The following is a 23,477-nucleotide window of genomic DNA, read 5'->3' as shown; positions in this document are numbered from 1 at the left end:
ACATATGGTCAGGCATTTCTTAGTCCCCTCCAAGAAATAACAGCAGACCTCATTTGAAATAAGGCAAACCAAAGACCGGGGCTACCTGAAGGGCACTGAGCCTTCAGAGCCCAGTGAAAAAGACTTCCCTAGAATTACTTCTTCCTTTGGATCCCACTGGTAATGTCAGTCTAGCCCCATCCTTCAGACAAAGTTTAAGGCTTTTACCTTTGGGTAGAATGAAAGCAGGAAAGGAGGAGCAGTCCCGTTTTGGAGATGAGCCTAAAAACATGAGGCATGTTGTCCAGCTTCACCATTTTGGCCTCTTGTTGCCCATATATGAAGCTTAGTGAAACTTAATGGTTTAATAGAAGAAAAGAGGGAAAGAGAGGAAGAAGGGAGGAAGGATGGAAAGAAAGGCAAGGAAGGGAGAGAGAAAAGTATGAGCAAGTGGCCTGTTTGAAGTACAGCAGAGCTTGCAGATGAACTCTATCTTGTTGGCTATATTTGAATTACATATTAAGTTTGTATTTATTTTTTATTCAACATATACCATAAAATCTTATTTTTACAATAAAAAAAGTTAAACATTGTTTCGTAGTTCTTCTCTGGATTTGTGTTAACTGTCCAAGGGGATCCACTCTGATAAAATCATGATTCAAACCAAGTTTTGCTAAATAATAGTTGGCTTCAGCAATCATAAAACTATGTGGCTCTGTTATATTCCACCCTATCTCAGCTAGGGTTAGTATTATCTATATTCGCCTTCTCTTTTTTTCTCTCTTCTCTTTCAGTCTCATTTTTATTTTTAAATCATTCTCTTCTGAAAGGTAATAACTTCTGTCAGTTTGGCTAAGGTTGTTGAGCTTATCATATAAAATAACATCAGCTCAACTTGAAGGAAATGGGAAACATCAGCTCAACAGACCTGATGCATCAGATACAGTGGTGAAGGTTGCATTAGTTACAAAGGCTTTAATTATTGAAAGTTTTTAAGAGCTGCTTAAAGAGAGAGAATTGAACCTCTCAATCCATGGGTCTTAACTTGGGAGAACACAGACTTGTTTGAGATTCTAATAAAAGCCACTGACCTTATTCCTATGAAAGTAGGAACATGTCCATTCATGAAAAAAATGTAGATGCACCCCCGAAAGCCTTGTATATATAAGGACTTATGAATACTTAAAATGTGTTCCAGAAATGTTACATGTATGAATGACATTTTAAGTAATATGAAAGACATACTTAAATACAGTATTGAGATCATAGATATAATGGTGTTGTAAACACTTTCAACAAGTTAATATCTCTATCCAGCTAACCTAAGAAGTCATGCCTACAAAATTATATATGGGCTATCCTCAACTTTCATAGGTGGTATATTTCTGAAAATATGTTTGAAAGTTAAATTTCTGAAAGTTGAACAATTTATTTATGTTTTATGAGAAGAATTCTGTTACCGATTATTTAAAAGAACGCACACAAAACCATGATGATCTCTAATGGTTCTTGTACCCTGGGCCTAGATAATCTGGAAGATAGAGGAGAACAGCCCCTGGCAGCTGGCCCAAAGCATCCCCTTTCCACTCAGGAATGGGTAAGTAAAGCAGGGCTGCGCTCCTTCCCACAGGCTGATAACCCTCCCATGGTTCACTCACAGGGGCAATGGCACCTGCCGTATGCGAGGTGTATGGAGCCAGGGTAGGAAATGAGGTCTTGCTCTGCCTGTTGCCTTCCATTCACAAAGTGATTTCCCCCGTATCGCCAGCCACCCTCCCTCCAAAGAGTGTGAAGAAGCCATTGAGACGGAGAGGGCCATCTGCTCTAGATGGTGGAAACTGCGCTAGCAACCGCTATCCTCCTGTAGCACATGGCCTCAGCTAGTCTCCCTCAGAATTTAGGTGAAGTAGACACTGAAGTCCCGCCCCTGGCAGGGCAACAGATGTTGCTTTAGGGAGTAAAGAACCTGATTCACCACGTGCATCCCTGTGTTATCCAGAGAGGAATGGCTCTTTCCTGGTGTGACCAACATGTGATGGCTTAAGATCATCACTTATCAGCTCATCTAGGAAAGAACAGCTTCGGCATAAAGGTATCGAGGTACAAGGTGGAAAAGAGTGTGATGGCAGAGGCTGAGTTGTGGAGGCCTGGCCACCCTGGCCCTATTTCATGTACTGACCCACTTTCCTCACGTGAACCTGGTGGCCCAGATTGAAAGCTCAAGGGCTTTTTGGCCCTTTGGACTTAGGGCTGTTAACCGAAATTCCTATTGGTTTTAATTTGAGGGCTGGTGTTTCCTCCCAAGTCACAGAGACTTCAAATTCCCATCTCCCTCTACAGCATCTCTGGCACTATTCTCATTTTACATATCCGGATGGAGGAAGCACTGGATTTCACACCTAATTAAAAGAGAGTGTATTGCCTGCTGTTTCCTTTCTTGTTCATTTTCCCTTGTGCACTGGCTGCTTTTTATTCTCATGCTAAGTCCTATCCCGGACCCCCGCAGCTTAAGGGACAGAGCAGCTGGGTTCCTACAAAACAGAGAGCTGGGCCCTCTGTCACCTATTTCAGCACAAGCAGGCGTTCCCTTTTGTGTTCACTCCTGTTTCAGCCCCATCCATACTGTGCTCACCCAAGGAACATAGTAACTTAGAATGCATGATCACTTTCAGAGTAGAATTCCTCGTGTGTTTCTAGTGAATGCCATCACAGGCTGCCTCTGTATGCGTACTCCAGTGAAAAGGAGACAGGTTAGTATTTTAAAACACTCAAGAACTATTTTTATTCACTGCCATCATTTCTGTGTTCATACCACTGTGGGGGTTTTAGGTGGGGTGGCCTTCCCCAGCTACGCATCATCTTTGTAAAGTTGTATGGTTTTGTAGAGTGAGAGATTTTTTTTCTTTTTTCTTTTTCTTTTTCTTTTTCTTTTTTTTTTTGAATAGCCCAAATGCCTATTCAGTGCCAATCTAGGAAAGAATGGAGTCAGCATTTTCACACCATTCCTCCCTATACAGTCCCTGAATAATCATCTAATCAAGATTTGTTTTCAATGGGGACAAATCTTCTACAGTAGAGTATTTCAGATTTATTCCATTAGAATCTATACATTATTTTGCCCATTGGATGAAAAGGACATGTTTCACAAAAGCCTGGACATTGCTTTGCTGTGGCAGAAACTTTTTCCCACTGTACTAATGTTAAAAAATAAAAGAAAGCCTGGGAAAGGAATTGCTTCAGCATTGTGTGCTGGAGGAACGAGACGCGCTTGAATGGAGAGCCAGGGTCCCCCATTGCATCTGTTCCCATTTCAGCAAACCCACTCAGCCCTTCATGGCTGCTCACTGCCATGCAGGACTGTGCACTCGAGAGATGTTTAGAAAGGTTTTCTGTAAAAACCCAAAGAGGCTTGTCAGGTTGTATATGAGTGCAGGTTTGAGTTTGTCTCTGTGGTTTTTAATGAAGTTGGTGACACCATTATTGCAATAATCAGAACTCAGATCATTTAACAGATATTGTGTGTGTGTGATCACCTCTACAGTGTTACCTGATTGTTTAGATAGACTCAACCACTAAAGCCAAACAAGCAATTTGAATTTTCCTCATGAGACTCTGTGTGTGTGTGTGTGTGTGATATAATGATAGTTTTTGCTGTTAACCATTTCCATCTCTAACGTAACCTTCTTCATCCCTTTCAGTGTCTGTTTCTTCTTCTTTGTACTGAGAACTAGGACAGCCCTTGATCTTTGGGCAATCCAAGTTTTTAATATAGCAATGGGCCAGGCTGCCCACAGCCTCCATGTAGCTGACTGGCGCATTCTACTGGGAGCTATTCGATACTTCCCTCAGAGATAGTGATTTTATCAGAGACTCAACTAGTTTTAGTGGTTATGGTTTTACTTAAATGAAAGAGACCTTGGTGATGTTAACATTGTATTTAGAAAACTCTACATATTAGTGCCAAGACAAGTTGTTTCACCTCTTGCATTTTTCCATTTATAAACTTAAATATATGTTCTTTATTAGATAACTGAGGCTCTGTTGGAGTCCCAAGATTTCAACAAAGATGAATGTCATGCTAATTCATGGACATGTATAGAAGTAGCTGGAGGGCATGCTAGACAAACCTTTTCACACAGCTTTACAGCAGCAGTGGATATCAAAGGGCCAGACTTCATTCAGGGGCAAAGCATGCAAAAATAGTTAAGGAGATAAGAGTATGAACTCTAGAACCAGACTGCCTGGACTCAAATCCAGCTCTACCACCAACTGCCTGTTTGACCTTGAGCAAATTTCTATTTTTTCTGTTTTGTTCATTTTTACAAACCCTTGTGTCAAGGGCTGACTTTCAATAGATCGCAGCAAGGGAGCTGCTCTGCTACGTACAAAACCCTGACCCAGAAGCAGGTCTTCTACAAATGGTTTAGCAGACGTTGAGCAAATTTCTTAATTTCTCTGGCCTGCTTTCATCATCTGAAAAATGGAACTAAAAATATTACCTACATCATAGGGTTGTTCTGAAGATTAAATAAAATAATATACATATAGTAGTTAGACCAGTAGATAGGATTTGACACAAGGTAAGCTCTACTGGTTAAAAAAAAAGTAAATAAAAGTTTGCTCTTATTATTATCATGCTACAAATACATGGGGGGGTCTCAAAAAGAGCATGGTGTTTGGTCTGCTGATTTTTCTCCTTAATATTCCTTCCTGGGTTATTGGGGCCTCCCTCTGGGGCCATATTTTGTATTAACACAATTATAGAGGATTCACCATGATTCTTTAATCTGGCAAAGAAAATTTGTTTTACATGAGTGAAAAAAAATAATAACAATATCCTAATGAACTATTTTAGGAAGGAACTTTAGGAAGTTGAAACAGAAGCAATTCTCTTCTGTAAAAACTTGTGCAATTCATATCACTGAGAGTGAACAAAGAGCCTGTAGGCATTTATTACATTAAGTGGATATGTGTGAAGCTGACTAAATGTAAAAATGGGAACCAAAAAAATGAATGGCTATATAAAAAGATGTGGTCCCACGACTGAGTGAGGACAACGTGAGGAGATTGAGTAAAGCAACATAGAACCTCTAGCTGAGCTCAGACTTCCTTGTGCAAGTTCTCTCTCCTAAGGCAGAGGGGAAAGACCCCAAGGAGCTGTCTGCAGGCCATTACCTCTGGGGTTCTGTCCAACAAGACACATGGAGCTGGGTCACAGGCCTACAGTCAGTAGTACTTACGCCACCTGGTTTTGAAAGCCCACCTACATGGTCTCCCTCTCTCAAGCTGTCTATTCAGTTAGGAAGCAAGAATGGGGAATCTGACTGAAGAGTGGTTTAGAGAGAGGGATTCTTTAGAGCCATTTGAGAGGTGAGAGAAAAAGAAGGAAGCCCTAAGACTGATCGTTATAGCCACCTGTTTTCTTTCTCAATCTGTGACGCAAATGTCACTAACATTATTCCTCACCTGCACAGCCTGGGGCATAAAGATGGTGATGAGTCAGGCTGTCCACTGCCTCTGCAGAGCTGACCGTTGCCTTCCGACCAAGAGTGTTTGGTATTTCCCTCTAGCAAGTACATGGAGCACCCAGTTACCTAGGGTGTTCAGACATCCCACTCCTGGTTTAGTCCTGCTGTCCCAACTTATTAACAGTGTTCCTTTCACTCTCACAGTGCCCAGTTGGAATGTAAATATGATCAGTATGCCAGTCTCCCAGATCAATGTTGCCATCTCTGACCTTTTCAACATTCCTTCCTCATTAAGCCTCCAAAAATTCAGAAAACCATCACATGGTATACAGCCAGCCTAGAAAGTTCTGATTGTCAGAGATGACAAGAAAAATGTCATAGGTAGAATGTTCTGTAGATACAGAAAGCAAATGCCCCTGCAGCTGGCAGGTTGCATTCTATAACTCATCCCTCTCTTGGAAAATGTGGTAGCAGCTGTTGGGTGAACATCTTAGTCTTGGTTGACTTTTCCAAGAATCTTTGTATACATGGTGTGGGTTTGGGGAATATGCCACATAAATTAACAGCAAGGACATTTATTTTTTACTATGACTATTATGGTAGTTTATGAATAAAATAAGGAACTTTGATAAGTTGGGGAAAATATAAGCTTTCCCAAAGGACATGGACTTAGGCCTGTCCAACGTAGTACTGTTCCTTGAGAATAAGTCTTCCAGTTCTTAGTTTGATTCAATACCCCCAAATAGCTGGGACACTGTTGGGGCACAATTGAAGGACTTCTTCCCATAGGACATCATACCTGAAGCGTGACCTCTGTGCAAATCCTGTCCATCTCCCACAGAGCCCTTTTGTGTCTGCCAAGGGAGTGCTTCTAGGAGCCATGAGCATTTCCCACCTGAGCAGCTAGCTCTGACCCACGCTCTGTTTTGTGTCTGTCTTGCCGCGCAGGTGACATCAGTTGCAAGGGGATGACCGAGCGCATTCACAGCATCAACCTTCACAACTTCAGCAATTCCGTGCTCGAGACCCTCAACGAGCAGCGCAACCGTGGCCACTTCTGTGACGTGACGGTGCGCATCCACGGGAGCATGCTGCGCGCACACCGCTGCGTGCTGGCCGCCGGCAGCCCCTTCTTCCAGGACAAGCTGCTGCTGGGCTACAGCGACATCGAGATCCCGTCCGTGGTGTCGGTGCAGTCGGTGCAGAAGCTCATTGACTTCATGTACAGCGGCGTGCTGCGAGTCTCGCAGTCAGAAGCCCTGCAGATCCTCACGGCCGCCAGCATCCTGCAGATTAAAACAGTCATCGATGAGTGCACGCGCATCGTGTCCCAGAATGTGGGCGATGTGTTCCCGGGGATCCAGGACTCAGGCCAGGACACTCCGCGGGGCACGCCTGAGTCAGGCACATCGGGTCAGAGCAGCGACACGGAGTCTGGCTACCTGCAGAGCCACTCTCAGCACAGCGTGGACAGGATCTACTCGGCGCTCTACGCGTGTTCCATGCAGAACGGCAGCGGCGAGCGCTCCTTCTACAGCGGCGCGGTGGTCAGCCACCACGAGACCGCGCTCGGCCTGCCCCGCGACCACCACATGGAAGACCCCAGCTGGATCACGCGCATCCATGAGCGCTCGCAGCAGATGGAGCGCTACCTGTCCACCACCCCCGAGACCACGCACTGCCGCAAGCAGCCCCGGCCCGTGCGCATCCAGACCCTGGTCGGCAATATCCACATCAAGCAGGAGATGGAGGACGATTACGACTACTATGGGCAGCAAAGGGTGCAGATCCTGGAACGCAATGAGTCCGAGGAATGCACGGAAGACACTGACCAGGCCGAGGGCACCGAGAGTGAGCCCAAGGGTGAAAGCTTCGACTCGGGCGTCAGCTCCTCCATAGGCACCGAGCCCGACTCCGTGGAGCAGCAGTTCGGGCCTGGGGTGGCGCGGGATGGCCAGGCTGAGCCCGCCCAACCTGAGCAGGCTTCGGAAGCCGCTGCAGAGGGCAGTGCACAGCCACACCAGCTAGAGACAGGCGCCTCCTCTCCAGAAAGAAGCAATGAGGCGGAGATGGACAACACTGTCATCACTGTCAGCAACAGCTCCGACAAGAGCGTCCTGCAGCAGCCTTCGGTCAACACGTCCATCGGGCAGCCATTGCCAGGTACCCAGCTCTACTTACGCCAGACAGAAACCCTCACCAGCAACTTGAGGATGCCTCTGACCTTGACCAGCAACACACAGGTCATTGGCACAGCCGGCAACACCTACCTGCCGGCCCTCTTCACTACCCAGCCCGCAGGCAGCGGCCCCAAGCCTTTCCTCTTCAGCCTGCCACAACCCTTGACAGGTCAGCAGACCCAGTTTGTGACAGTGTCCCAGCCCGGCCTGTCCACCTTTACTGCACAGCTGCCAGCGCCACAGCCCCTGGCCCCATCTGCAGGCCACAGCACAGCCAGTGGGCAGGGCGAAAAAAAGCCTTACGAGTGCACTCTCTGCAACAAGACTTTCACCGCCAAACAGAACTACGTCAAGCACATGTTTGTCCACACAGGTGAGTGCAGGCCCCCGGAAATCTGGCAGTGGGTGGGTGTGAGGGGACAGTGGGAAGGGAGGGGCAGGACAGCAGGTAGAAGGGAAGGTTTGGAGTCACATTTCAGATTTTTAAGGAGACGCCACTATAAGCCATCCTTTAGAAGTCCTAACTGTGCCCCCATCATAGAAACAAAGCATCCTGCCACCAAAAGACAAACTCACAGAAACCCTTTCGGAGAAAGGCCAAATGGGGAAAAGCCTGATAAAGAATTTACAGGCACAACATCCTTTAAATACATTGAACTTTGACTCAAGATGCTTATAACTGGAAAAGTCCTTGGAGATCCTATACTGCAATAACCTCATTTTACAGACAAAAGTCATTAAGTAGAGCAGGAATGAGGGTTTTAGTCTGCAGTAAGTTCTATATGAACCATTAGCTTGAAGAGGCCACAGCAAGGTTGATGCAAGCTTAAGCTGCATTTGTGGTCCCTGAAATGAAGAAGAGTGATAGACTCACTCTATTTTCTATTGCTTATTCTCCATTTCAACATCTAGAGACCACAGTCTGTTCTGGGTACTACCTTTTAAAAGAATAATAGACTAATTCAGAGGAGTGTGACTAGGGACGCAAAGCCTTAGCATATGAATCACAGTTGAAGGGCCTGGGATGCTCAGACTGCAGAAAAGAAGACTCAGAGCATCATATAAGCCATCCTCAGTCCAGCTTCAAGGACAGCATAATGTAGTAGTTAAGCTGGAACTCTGGAGCCAGATTGCTTGGGTTTGAATTTAGATTTAGTGTCTACTGAACTTTGTCACCCTGGGAAAATTACTTAACCTTTCTATACTCCAGTGTCCTCGTCAATATAATGGCAACAGTAGTGATAGATCTTTAATTTAGTGCTGTTTTTAGGGTTAAATGAATTAATCTGTAATGAAGTTATTAAAAATAATTCCTAACACATAAGCACTCTGTAAGTGATAGCTGTTGTTAGCACTATTAAGTTTATGTAAATGATTGGGAGGGAAGAAAGAGTAAGCTTGTTTTGTTTGGGGCCAAAGGTAGAACTGGACCAATGACTGGAAACAATAAGGAGATTCTTTCCACAAAATAAAATGACTGTTGACAGTCAGAGCCGCTCTAAGATGGGATAGACAGCCTCCAGAGGGAGTGAGTTCCTATAATTAGAGGTGTTCAAGGAGAGAATGAATGATCACTTTCTAAGGATGTTGTAGAAGCGATTCAGTCATCAGGTGAGTAGTTGGACAAGATGGTATTTCTTCCCTGGATTCTGATTCTAGAGCAGCGGTTCTCAACCTGTGGGTCGTGACCCCTTTGGGGGTCGAACGACCCTTTCACAAGGGTCGCCTAAGACCATCGGAAAACACATATATAATTACATATTGTTTTTGTGATTAATCACTATGCTTTAATTATGTTCAATTTGTAACAATGAAATTGGGGGTCACCACAACATGAGGAACTGTATTAAAGGGTCGCGGCATTAGGAAGGTTGAGAACCACTGTTCTAGAGCTAAGATATGGCCTCCCAGCTAGTGCTCTTTCCTAGCTCCAAAATGGGACAGACATAGAAGCAAGAACCACGAATATCTTTCATATTAGGGACCACATATGTGATAAGATTTCTCATAGAGTCTCTTATCCCTAAAAAATACCTTTTCCAACAATGATCACTATTTTTGAAATTCTGATTATGAGAGTCACTCTTCTGGTAAACCTCTGTTTCCAGAATATCCCTGTTAAATGACAAATACGTTGCCAGGAGAAAGTTACACGTTGAATTACATACAATACATGCAATCAAATTAGCTCCTCAAAGCAACCTTGTTTCTCAGATCCGCTAGCAAGAATAGCCAGAGCAACAGACACTGAGACCAGGTGCACAACAAGGAAGGGAGCAGCTACACTAGAACATTAAGGTGAACTTTTCCTTCTTTGCAGTTCAACTTAAGTCAGGACGTCATGTACGTACCTTTATGCAAATGAGTTGTTTTTAAAGGTGACAGTTTTCACACCTCTTAAAGAACATACTGATTCTCTGCTGAATTTAGGAAGAAAATCAGGTAGCGGTGAGTCATGATGTTTACTTGGGGCAAATGTGAATGCGCTAATAACCTGAGATCAACCAAGGAAATTTTTCATGTGGTATGGGTATCATCATTATTTGGTAAATTAACCAAATAGTAATATTTTTATTTATGTGGCAATTTATGGTTTACAGAGTACTCTCACATAGTTTATGTTCTTTCCTTCTCTAAATAGCTGTCTTATAAACCATAAAACTAAGGATTAAGGGCAAAAAGAAACCATTTGTGGAAGTTTCTTCTTAGCCAAACTTGACTTTGCTGGCCTTGAAAAAACATTTCTATTCTCCTGTGCATCTCTTCCAGTAGACCTAGCAGAGATGAAATTCACACATTCTAGTAGATAACATATTGAAATAAGGCTTTAATTTGCAACATAAAATTTTCAGTGTACTACCAGAAATTGTCTTTTTGGTGCATAAACACATTTATCCAATGGATTCACCAGAGAATTCCGTGGTTAACCCAAATAATTAGATTTGCCCATAAGAAAACCAGCAATGGGTTTGCACATTTATGCATCATAGGTTCAAAAGCTATAAGTAAAAGCATTTTATAAATCTAAGTAATGCTTAAAGTGTAGCCTTTGGATATGTAGTAAATTATGAGAGTCCTCAGTAAATTATGAAGGTGTTTGTATTGGTGTGTATAGCTTGGCCACATCTGAGAACAATTAATAATGTACATATATCACTCTAGCACCTCATTTAAAAGAAACAACACTCTTCTCTTTCATCCCAGAATTATTTGGAATGTCAGTTCGGAAGGACCATCTATCTATCCAGACTTTGTCTCACTGAAGAGACCATAACCTAACTAACAAAGTTTAAGAATAAGTGGTCGAGATTTTCAAAAGGCAAGACAGTCTGGTCTATGGAAGTAATGCAGGACCTGGATTCCCTGTGGCCCACATTTTAAAACAAAGTTCTCTTAAATTTCTTGGGAAAACATCACAAAAGTGGGGCCTCTCAACTTCACAGAAGCCCAGTAGAAATGATAAAAATTTAGAGCAAAAAGTCCAAATGTTGGTCTAGAAAGACTCTAGGAAGTACTGGGGATACCTGGAAGAGTAGGAATGGATTTTGTGTTCTTACCTGTAGTCTAACGAAAAGAATCCTGCCAATAAAGAATATTAACAGAGCTCAACGAAAAGAAATGTGGATCCTTGGCATCACAACTGCTATGCATGGTAACTGGCTTTGCATTTCAGTAGCTCCAAGGTTTAATGTAAGTGATACTTGCTTTCAACAACTGCAGAAAATCAATTTTGAAATTGGATTCCAAGTAAAATTCTGTGTAGCTGTATGTTAATGATCCACATATTCATTGAAAGGAAGTGTTTGAGACAAATAAGTAGTCTATGGTATTTACTTTGGAGTAAAGCTCTACCTTAGAGAACCAAGGAAGTCCTGGTTATAAAGCATATTCCAAAATGATTATAATACTAAAACATAGAGTGAGTACATAAGTGAAAGATGATTGTACTGGAATTAGATTATTTGGGTTGAGTTTGGTTCCTCTAATTGTGGCCTTACGCAAGCCACTTAATTTCATAACCCTCAGTTTCTTTGAGTTTAAAATGGAAATAATAATTTGCCTGCCATTTGAGTAGCTGTAAAGGTATGATGCATGGGAGAGCTTTTCATGAAAGGTAAAGTACTACTTAATGTTAAAAAAAGATTATCATCATTATTACTTTATCCCCTCCTCCCAGGAGACATTAAGTTTCTTTGACTGTATCCAACCTCTGAATAATAAGCTCTCAACGTGTTTCCTTCCTCCATGGAATTCAAATACTGAGGCAATGTGATACTCCTTAGGTTTCCCTTGAACTGCCTTCATAAAATGAACATTTTTTCCCTGAGTTCTTAAGGATAATTTTAAGAGTAAAAGAAAATCTCTCACCTAATTGCTCTTTCTTCTGCCAAACAAACTATAGTAGGACTTCATCTCTTCTAGGAGTTTCCAGGTTCACTTTAAGGCATCTTTATAAAATGTGTGAGGAAGGACACCAAGAGTTAGGGTAATCAGAGAAAAAAACAAAGATAACACAAAACATCCTCCCGTGGAACAAAGCAGGACTCCTCTATGCTTCCTCCCAAGAGAAAAAAACAAAAATCAGAGGAATGGGGATGAGAGGGAAAGACTGGGGACATGGAGGTGTCAGTGTGGATTGGAAGGCAAGCAACAGGGAAAAATCAAGGATAACTTTGGTTCTGGAAGTGTGAGCCCATGCCAGCTGCATGCAAGTTCTCTGGTCCAACCCAGATCTGCATCAGAACTTCTGGGAATGGGGCCCAGAATATGTTTTAATGAGCCCTGCTTCACAAGTTCAGAATCACTTCCCTAGATGGTCTATAGGTGATCAGGAGGATGGCATCTGGATGCCTTTGTTACACAGCATTGTTCTCTAAAATACCACTCATAAGAATCCATGTGTTTGGAAAAAGTAACATGGAGTTATGGATAGCAGCTTGACTTCATTATGGAAGCAAGTATCTCTCATATAAGAGGTGAGCTAAGTTTCTCAAACTGCCCAAGTACCGTGGCACAAGTACTCCTTCTGTCACGTAACAGGCTGACCTATTTTTCCATTATGTGGGTGTCTTTACACCTTCCCATTAGAATGTAAACTCTGTGAGAACAGAAACAACTTTATATATAATTATATATCTGTAAAAGATACATAAAGATAGATAGATAGGATAGATATATATATATATATATATATATATATATATATATATATAAGAGAAACATGGTAATTGGGCGTGGTAATTAGAGTACGACCGCTACCCTTCCCATTGGCTAATCAGCATATCCTTATGCAAATTAACTGTCAGCCAAGATGGCAGCCGGCAGACATGCACTGAAGCGAGCAGGGAGGCTTGCTTCCTCCAGTGACTGTGAACTCCAACATTCCCTGCCTAACTTGCCGGCCTCTCAGCTGCAACTCTAAGCAACTATTACTATGTTGCAAATAAGAAGCTAAACAAAACCCCAGAAACCGGCTTTCAGTCAGCCCCGGACCACAACATTGTATCGATATTTTCAGCAGCGAGGCCTCAGAGCTAAAGCTGGCCCAGAATAAAAAAAAAAAAAAAAGAAAACAAGGAGCAGTTGGGAGCTTTTAGTCACCTGCCAGCCGGAAAACAGCCCTCAGCCCCTCACCCAGAAAGGCCAGGCACCCCAGTGGGGACCCCCACCCTGATCCAGGACACCTTTCAGGGCAAACCAGCCAGCCCCTACCCGTGCACCAGGCCTCTATTCTATATAGTAAAAGGGTAATATGCCCCCCGGCACCGGGATCAGTGGAGCAGCGAGGCTCCCGGCACCGGGATCAGCGTGACAGGGGGCAGCGCCCAAACCCCCTGATCGGCCCTGCTCTGTGCGTGACAGGGGGTGGCGCCGCAACCTCCCCATTGACCCTGCCTTGAGTGTAACAGGGGGCGGTGGCCCCAACCCCCCAATCAGTCTACCCTGAGCGTGACTGAGGGTGGCATTGCAATCTCCCGATCCACCCTGCTCTGTGCATGATGGGGCGGCGCCCCAACTCCCCAATGGGCCCTGCTCTGAGCCTGACCAGGGACTGCACTTAGGGATTGGGCCTGCCCTCTGCCCCCTGGAAGCAGGCCTAAGCCAGCAGGTCGTTATCTCCCGAGGGGTCCCAGACTGTGAGAGGGCACAGGCCGGGCTGGGGGACCCCCCCCCTGAGTGCACAAATTTTTGTGCACCGGGCCTCTAGTATATATATATATATCTTATACTTCAAATATACTCAGCGTAATACCTTATCCTATCTAATAAAAGAGAAACATGGTAATTAGCGTACGACTGCTATCCTTCCCATTGGCTAATCAGGGCGATATGTAAATTAACTGCCAGCCAAGATGGCGGCCAGCAGCCAGGCAGCTGGAAGCGAACATGAGGCTTGCTTGCTTCAGTGAAGGAGGACTCCAACGTTCCCCGCCTGCCTTGCCGGCCTCTGAGCTGGCAGTTTGAAACATTGTAACAAATATAGAAGCTAAATAAAACCCCAGAAACCAGCTTTCAGCCGGCCGGGATCTCAGAGCTGGAGATGATTCAGTGTTTCGATTATAGAACCGAAACAAACCAGATACCTGCTTTCAGCAGCAGAGGCCTTGGCCCAGAATAAAAAAGAAAGAAAAAAAGGAGCGTTTGGGAGCTTCAGTCACCCGCCAGCCTGAAAACAGCCCTCAGACCCTCACCCAGACTGGCCAGGCACCCCAGTGGGGACCCCCACCCTGAAGGGTGTGTCACCAGCTGCAAACAGCCATCATCCCCTCATCCAGGCTGGCCAGGCACCCCAGTGGGGACCCCCACCCTGATCCAGGACACCCTTCAGGGCAAACCAGCCAGCCCCCACCCATGCACCAGGCCTCTATCCTATATAGTAAAAGGGTAATATGCCTCCTGGCACCGGGATCAGCATGACAGGGGGCAGCGCCCAAACCCCCTAATCGCCCTGTGGCTCTGTGTGTGACAGGGGGTGGGGCCACAACCTCCCTATCCGCCCTGCTCTGTTCGTGACAGGGGAAGGCGCCCCAACCCCCTGATCAGCCCTGCTCTGTGCCTGATAGGGGGGAGCTCCCCAACCCCCTGATCACCCGGCGGCTCTGTGTGTGACAGGGTGCGGTGCCCCAACCCCCCCCCCCCACGGGCCCTGCTCTGTGTGTGACGGGGTAGAGCCATAACCTCCCCATCGGCCCTGCCCTGAGTGTGAGAGTGGCGGCGCCCCAACCCCCTGATCGGCCCTGCTCTGTGGGTGATAGAGAGTGGCGCCCCAACCCCCTGATCCGCCCTGCTCTGTGTGTGACAGGGGGCGGTGCCCCAACTCCCCTATCGGCCCTACTCTGTGCGTGACAGGGGGGAGCTCCCCAACCCCCTGATGGGCCCTGCTCTGTGCGTGACGGGGGGAGCTCCTCAACCCCCCTGATGGGCCCTGCTCTGTGCATGACAGGGGGGAACTCCCCAAACCCTTATCAACCCTGCTCTGTGCGTGACAGGGTACGGAGCCCCAACCCCCCTGATGGGCCCTGCTCTGTGCGTGACAGGGGGTGGCACCGCAACCTCCCCATGGACCCTGCCTTGAGTGTGACAGGGGACAGTGCCCCAACCCCCCAATCGGCCCTACCCTGAGCGTGACTGAGGGTGGCATCACAACCTCCCAATCCGCCCTGCTCTGTGCATGACAGGGGGCGGCGCCCCAACTCCCCAATCGGCCCTGCTCTGAGCCCGACCAGGGGCTGCACCTAGGGATTGGGCATGCCCTTTGCCACCCGGGAGCAGGCCTAAGCCATCAGGTCGTTATCTCCCAAGGGGTCCCAGACTGCGAGAGGGCACAGGCCGGGCTGAGGGACTCCCCCCCTTCCCCCCGAGTGCAAAAATTTTTGTGCACCGGGTCTCTAGTCTATAATAATAAAAGTGTAATATGCTAATTAGACCAGAAGTCCTTCCAGAGGAGGCCAGGGTTGCTAGGGAAACCTGGGTCCCGGGTGCCAGAGGGAAGCCGGTGCTGGCAACCAGGGGAAGGAGGGCCTACTCCTGCATGAATTTCGTGCATCAGGCCTCTAGTAGACAATAAACATTCAACAAATATTGATCAATGAATGAATAAAATTCTTCTCTGATGATGTCTAAATCACTTCCAAAAGGAAAAGTGCTCTATTTCTAGAGTAGTTTACTTACTCTGTTACATACCTCCATAGAAATAATGCAAAAATGCTTTGCTCGTTTATATATTGATCTCTTTGTGGATGTGAACATGTTTCATATATCATGTTCTTTTTGTTCTTACTGCTCTATATAACAAATTGCACATATAATAAGGCTGACCAAGATGTCATTCAAGATATTTATTTACCACTAGGTCTAGGGTTATCAAACTCAGCAACAACAAAAAATACAGGATACCCAGTGAAATTTGAATTTTGGATAAACAGTAAGTATTTTTTAGTCTAAGTATGTCTCATACAATATTTGTGACAGACTAAAAAATCATTGTTTATCAGAAATTCAGCTTTTACTGGGTGTCATGTATTTTATCTGGCAATGCTATCCAGGTAGAACTTTATTTTAAAACCTAACCTTAAGACTTTTCACTTTAAAATCTATAATGAATATAGGTTAGCATATGTAGTTGCTTAAAAAATATTTGTTGAGTAAATGAGTGAATGTTCAGAAATGTCCAGAAGAATTTAATTTAAGGAACGTGTACATGAATGCATTATTTTCTCAGCAAGGCTTGAATTTCTTTTTCTTTTCTCCTTTTTCATTTTTATTTGCTAGGGAATATATTGTGTCTGTGTTCCCGCTTATGTTTTCTTCACCAACAAATGGTAGATGTTTGGGTCTTTTTCAGAATTATTTTATCAATAGCCCATTCAGTGGTTTTTAGCCCATTAGTGTCCTCTGCACAGATGATAATCTTTTTACTTTAAGAAGCTCAGCAATTTCAGCATGAACTTGATATAAATAGATATAGCAAGGATAGTAACATAACAATGTCATCAATAGAATAAGAATAGTGAAATCAAAATAACAAAATGATAATTCTCAAACAGAGGTTGGGTTTTTAATTATATCAAGCTGTGGAATAATGAATGAGTATAAAGTTTGAAGTAAGAAAGCGCTAGTTTTTGCCCTAACCGGTTTGGCTCAGTGGATAGAGCGTCGGCCTGCGGACTGAAGGGTCCCAGGTTCGATTCCGGTCAAGGGCATGTACCTTGGTTGCAGGCACATCCCCAGTGGGGAGTGTGCAGGAGGCAGCTGATCGATATTTCTCTCTCATCGATGTTTCTAACTCTCTATCCCTCTCCCTTCCTCTCTGTAAAAAATCAATAAAATATTTTTTTTTAAAAGAAAGCGCTAGTTTTACCACTTTTTGACTGAGTGACTTTAAGTAAATTCCATAATCAATCTGAGCCTCAGATTTCTGTCACATAAGATACAGATCTTAATAGTAGTTACTTTACATAGTTGCTCTGAGACCCAAATAACATAATTTATGTAAAAGCACTTAACTATAAATGATGTAAGTTATCAAACCATTTAGGAACATCTATGTTATGTATTACAGCAGCATCATACATTTTGCAGCAGAATCCAGAGAGCAGGAAATTGCCTGGGCTGGCTGGGATCATACTCTCAGCTATTACTGACTTGTTGAGTGACCTTCAGGATGTTACTATACCTCTCTAATGGAGATACCATCTTCTGGGGAGGTTAATATCTAGCCCACTCCTAAAATTGTAAGAAAAGTCAAGTAATATGGGTGAAATTCCCTGAGATCTTCCAAATTCTGCTTAACACCAAAATATTTTAGTTATTATTAAAGCCACTGATGTTTTGGGAATGCAGTGTGTCCCCAAGAGGCAATGCCCCTCCCCCAGCAGAGTTTCGTAGACCAAGCTGGCACTGGGTTGCACCCCGGAACTAGAGAGAAAGGCTGGCAGGCAGTTTACACCTCAGTTGTGCAGGCCCATCACCAACTGGACTTCTCAGTAAAGAGCAGACTCTGCAGTCAGTGAGGGCTGATTCCCTCTGAGCACCTTTCCATGTTGTCACTGAACCTTTCCCATTTTCTGCTCCAATCTTGACTTTCCCCATTCAGAGGACCTGTAATTTCAGGAACCCTTCTGCTTTCCTTGCCCATAGCCACCTTCCCTGATGCCCGCTCTCTCACCACGCACCCAGGTTTGGTCTTCTGACCCCTCACGGTGCTTATCTGAGGAGGTGCTGTGCCAGAGAAGATGATGGGGAAGCCTAGAGAATGAGAGAGACAGGTGGGAACAGTGCTCAGAAAAGTATTCACTTTCCTTTCTGCAGCCCAGGAAAAGCCTAGTTAGAATGAGAAAGAATTAGCAGAATAAATGGGTTCTTATTGAGCCCCCAATATAGAGGTCACTATTCAGAATTGGGGTGGCTGAGCCCATTAGGATATCTTTTACTTGAACTTTGGGCAGACTCTCTGTATCTATTAACCTAACAGTATCTTTCTTCCTTTCTCTCTCTCTCTCTTCCTCTCTCTCTCTCTCTCTCTCTCTCTCTCTCTCTCTCTCTCTTCACTCCCTCCCCAGTGGTGGTAAAGTAGTGTCAGTGCTGGTGCATGAGAAGGAACTGAAAAGTGGATCTTTAGAGAACATGCATCAAAAAAGAGAGAAAAGTTATGCATTCACCACCCTCCCATCATTGGAATAGTAAAGACTAGTAAAGGACACTGCACCCCCCCCCCAACCTCGATTCCTCTGATTGCTGTCTGGTTTCTCCATCCCCAGAGCTCAGTTGTTGCTTGATAAGAAATCCTCTGTCTGTGCTAATTGCTGACATTTTATTCATGGCACCACTTCTCTCCATGAGCATAAGTAACTGAGAATAGTCTATATACCTTTAACTCTGAATTACGTAGTACAGTATTGACTATCTGACACATTGTTTTCCAAATCCTGAGTTGGCTTCCCCACACCACCCAGTCCGTTTCTCCACTGGGTTCATTTATCATCAGTTCCTTTGTGCCAAAGGGAACATTTGAATTTTTCTTAAAATGGTCACATACTCTGTGCTAAGTGCCTTATCTCTTTAATTTTCAAAATACCTTCACAAGACAGGTACTTACTGTATTATTCTCAAATTACAGATAAGGAAACTGAGGCTTAGAGAGGTTAAGTAACATGCCCGAGTCACCAGCCAAGGAAATTGAATTCATATCTGACTCCTACATCTGATTAGCCTCAAAGTGGATCATTTTAAAGCTAAGGGGCTTATGTGAGCTTCCCCCTCACATTATAATTCTAGTGTCTGTTTTGTACTTCATGGTGTGGTGTTTTAGGTTTTTTGTTTTGTTTTGTTTTTGCTTTGAATCTAACAAATCGGACTTGTCATTTCTGGCCTGGAAAACTATCCACCACCACTCATCTTAACTTCAATTCTCCACCCAAAGCAACAGCCAGCAGACCACATCCCTGCCATATACAATGCTGAAAGCCCCTGTGGGATTGCTATAAGTAACATGCAGGGAAATAATGGAAAGGAAAAATATTACCATTTCCACTGAGTGATATTGTTTCAAATCCAAACATATAGAAATGAAATTTGTGGATACCCGACTACTCTAAAAATACACCCCATTTAGCAAGACAGTCCCTTTCCTCCAAGGGGCTCCCAAGTGCTTACTTTGCAAACATGTCTCCTCATTAACTGTGATACCATTTTCTGTGGCAGGCACTTTGCCCCATTTAAAATGCAGAACTGTGGATGCACTGAGGGATTTAAGCAGGTTGCGCTCAGGTCATACACTGATGAGTCCTCAGGGGTGGTGGACTGCGGTGGCCACCAAATCTGCAAAGGACCATGACAGAGGTTCCGTCCCGCTCCTCACTTTCAGAAGGGACACACACCCAGAGAGATGAAGACACTGGGAAAGCCCAGGGTTGCACAGGTAACTAACTGCCAAAACAACACTCAGTGCATGCAAACTACATACAGATCTGTGCTATGAAAGGAAAGCTGACAACTGTGAAGAAACAACTTACAGGCAGATGAGAAGGGTGTGAAAGTAAAAAGCCTTCACCAGTGACCTTGCCTGGAGGAAAAACGCACTAGAAGGTAAAAGTTTCAAGGAGTGAGAGCTCTTTAACATAGACAAAATTTTAACTTCCTAGCAGCCAAATGCCATCTGGAACCTAAGAAGGCGTGTGTCCCATTAAAGGTGACAGGTGGACATGTTTTAAAGATAGTTGGCTGGCCTGTCATGGCCTCTAGAAAGTGTCCCGAGAGCTCCAGGAAGGCAAAGACCAGCGAGAGTTCCAAACGTGTTTACAGCTGACAGAAACATTTCAACTAAAAATAACAGGCATGACTCTCCCCCCTAGAGTCTCTCATTTCAAAAAAATGTATCTATGTAAATAAATACCATGCTGAGGCAGAACTCTTCATTTAGGAATGAGGCTTCCTGAAATTCCCTCATTTTAGTCTAAAAGTGAAACAAATGTTTCTCTTCTAACCCTGTGGTCCTATGGATCATTCTGTCCCAACATTAAGAAAATGGGAAAGGCAATCAGAAGAGAGTTGAGAAGAGCAGGCAGCAGGCCAAAATGTTTGTGAATAAGTAAAGGAAAAAGAGTGCAAAGGTCCATGAAATTAAGAAATTTGTGGAGTAATTCCTGAACAAAACAGCCATTTCTTACGATCGTGTGCTTTGAAACATATCCTTTTATGCTTACAAACACAATGAAGAAGCTGTCTGGTAGGATAAACTTTCATAAAACAGATCATGAGCGTAAAGCACCAACACTGAGTCTGGCACATATTAAGCACCCAATACATGGTGAGTGTTTTCATCGCCATTATTACTATGACGCATAATGGGGGGAAATGGAAACACAGAGGTGCAAATTTTAATTGAAGATAACTCAAATTTAAGACATAGATTCCCTACCTTGATGCATTGTCCAGATGTTAAAATATTACCTTTAGCCCTGACTGGTTTGGCTCAGTGGATAGAACGTCGGCCTGCAGACTGAAAGGTCCCGGGTTCGATTCCGGTCAAGGGCATATATCTTGGTTGCGGGCACATCCCCAGTAGGGGGTGTGCAGGAGGCAGCTGATCCATGTTTCTCTCTCATCGGTGTTTCTAACTCTCTAGCCCTCTCCCTTCCTCTCTGTAAAAAATCAATAAAAAAATATATTTAAAAAAAAGAAAAAAAATATTACCTTTAAGAACTTCAAAGGCTTTGGGGTCTTTCGGCTCGATTGTGGAAGAGAAAAAGGGCTTTATTCTCTGAGGTGGACAATCAGAAATTATGTGGGAGATAGAAACACCGTAATGTAGTTCATCTCACCTGTCAAGAGCAGAGCTGAGAACAAACAGTACTAACAAGAAAAACAAGTCCCTATTTATCCAAAGAGATGTCACGGGTCTATGGACTTTACTTAGATCAGAACACCTCGTGTGGCCATTCATTGACAATACTCATACTTACCTTACTGTTTTTCACATGCTCAATAGTTTGGTTTCTTAAGTCAACAGCAAACCAAAGCAGTAAACTGAGGGGAAAGAGTTCCAGCCAACAGACTCAGAGTAAAGGAGAAAACTATTTTTAAAATTGACCCAAGAGTTCACAAAAAGCATATGGAAACATTTAATGGGCAGTGGAGAGAGGGAGGGTAGTGCTGTAATAAGAATACCGTGCAAGTATTCCCACACCACTCTTGGTGGTCTGCAAAGTGATTTCACATGTGGTGTTTTTTTTATGTCAACACCAGCACCGTGAGGTAAGTAGGACTGTGTACCTCAGAGGCATTGGGAGGTTTATCAGAGTGGTGGGCCATATGTTGGGGCCTGGATTGGAGCAGGACCATTTGAGAGCATCGTGTTGTTCACCACCTACCCAACCTCCACACCAGATGAGGCCTATCTGCAGTTCAGTGAAGTCAAGACAGAAGAGCCAATTAACTCTTAAGTTGTGTTTTAGGAAGCTTTCCATCTAAACTAGATAAACTTGCAAGTGTAGCTCTTCAAATGACTTATTCCTGTGTTGGCCAATGTTTGCCAGGCCTAAAATCAAGGCACGAGCGTGTTTACTGAATAGAATACTGGAAATGGAGAGGTGAGCTACGTGATCACTGTGCTTAGTTCCCAAAGATTGTAGAGAACCCCATGTCTCCAAAAATCTTCCCTCTCTCTTAGTTCGTATATTTTTTGATAATGTTAATGGGAAACACATATAAATCCCCTAATGATGACACTGAAAATGACCCCCTTAAAGTAGCCCTTCCTTTTCTCCACAGGATGACCTTGGAAGATTTTTAGTGGGGAATGTCTTGTAGCTTTCCAAGAAAGCCATTTCTGACACAGGGAAACAGGAAACTCTAGACTTCCCTGGCATCACCTTAAAGCAAGGTTTCTCAGCACACAAGAGGCCAGGAAGGACTGGATCTTTCCAATCAAGAGGGATCCATTAATGAATCAGACTATTTTTTTAATTTTTTTGTTTTTGTTTTTTGTTGTCTTGTTTTTCTGTCTCTTTCTCCCTCCCTCGCTATGTCTCGCTCTGTCCTGCCTGCTGTCTGTTCCCACCTCAACAGGTGAGAAGCCCCACCAATGCAGCATCTGTTGGCGCTCCTTCTCCTTAAAGGATTACCTTATCAAGCACATGGTGACACACACAGGAGTGAGGGCATACCAGTGCAGCATCTGCAACAAGCGCTTCACCCAGAAGAGCTCGCTCAATGTGCACATGCGCCTCCACCGGGGGGAGAAGTCCTATGAGTGCTACATCTGCAAAAAGAAGTTCTCCCACAAGACCCTCCTGGAGCGACACGTGGCCCTGCACAGTGCCAGTAACGGGACCCCTCCCACGGGCACAGCCCCGGGAGCCCGCGCTGGCCCCCCAGGTGTGGTGGCCTGCACGGAGGGGACCACTTACGTCTGCTCCGTCTGTCCAGCAAAGTTTGACCAAATCGAGCAGTTCAACGACCACATGAGGATGCATGTGTCTGACGGATAAGTAATATCTTTCTCTCTTTCTTATGAACAAAACAACAACAAAAAACAAACAACAAAAAAAAGCTATGGCACTAGAATTTAAGAAATGTTTTGGTTTCATTTTTACTTTCTTGTTTTTGTTTTTGTTTCGTTTCGTTTTGTACTACATGAAGAACTGTTTTTTGCCTGCTGGTACATTACATTTCCGGAGGCTCGGGTGAATAATAGTTTTCCCGGCCTCCCTCGGATGGTGGCCTTAAGGCCTGGTAGTGCTTCAAGGGGTCCACTGGTTGGATCTCTAGCTACTGGCCTCTAAATACAACCCTTCTTTACAAAAAAAATCTTTTTTAAAAAATTTAAAAAAAAATTTTTTTTTCACTTGTGAAGAGCACTACAAAAATATATACCGAAATCTAAAAGGCCGACTGTCTTTAAGTACACCGCTTGCAGTGTTTCAGTGGACATTTTCACAATTCTGGCCACTTGGACTTCACAGTAACCAGTTAAAACTGTGGAATATCACTTCTGGTTGAAAACCCAGAGGAAAGGCCCTGCTGTTTTCCACCTACCATGTTGTCTGATTTCATAAAAGGGCTGTGGAGGTGGGAAGGGGCAGTGGGTTTGGTGATGTGGGAAAGGGGAATGGCAGGCTTCTCCCCCAGATTCCGCTTGGGCCCACACACCCCAGCCCACCTCCTCCATGCCCCCCCTTTCAGCAGAAGCCAGGAAGACTTGGACAAGCATCAAGCAACAGTGGCTATCGTATTTATTCAGTGTCTTTGCTGAGCCACAGCCTCAGCACAATCAAGAGGGACTTTCATGAAAGGCAGGAATGCAGATAAAACAAAGATATCAGAGGTTTGCACCTATGTTTCTAGGTAC

At 44.3% G+C, this 23,477-nt stretch overlaps 1 protein-coding gene across 4 annotated transcripts in view; it reads left to right on the top strand.

Annotated features, from left to right (window-relative positions):
* ZBTB20 (zinc finger and BTB domain containing 20) overlaps nt 1-22,942 on the top strand; it is a 294,745-nt gene extending 271,803 nt beyond the window's left edge. For all 4 annotated transcript variants that reach the window (XM_014462714.2, XM_014462713.2, XM_023760656.1 and 1 more), the window contains 2 exons: nt 6,396-8,000; nt 22,196-22,942. In XM_014462714.2, coding sequence (XP_014318200.1) covers nt 6,416-8,000; nt 22,196-22,617 — 2,007 coding nt within the window. In that variant the 5' untranslated portion in view covers nt 6,396-6,415 and the 3' untranslated portion in view covers nt 22,618-22,942. The remainder of the gene's footprint in view (nt 1-6,395; nt 8,001-22,195) is intronic.
* Nucleotides 22,943-23,477: the final 535 nt, after the last annotated feature.

This window comes from Myotis lucifugus, unplaced genomic scaffold, assembly GCF_000147115.1.
Source record: "Myotis lucifugus unplaced genomic scaffold, Myoluc2.0 scaffold_188, whole genome shotgun sequence".
In the NCBI taxonomy this organism is placed as follows: domain Eukaryota; kingdom Metazoa; phylum Chordata; class Mammalia; order Chiroptera; family Vespertilionidae; genus Myotis; species Myotis lucifugus.
Note: the sequence above shows the minus strand (reverse complement) of the source record. Positions and strands in the feature narration are given on the sequence as shown.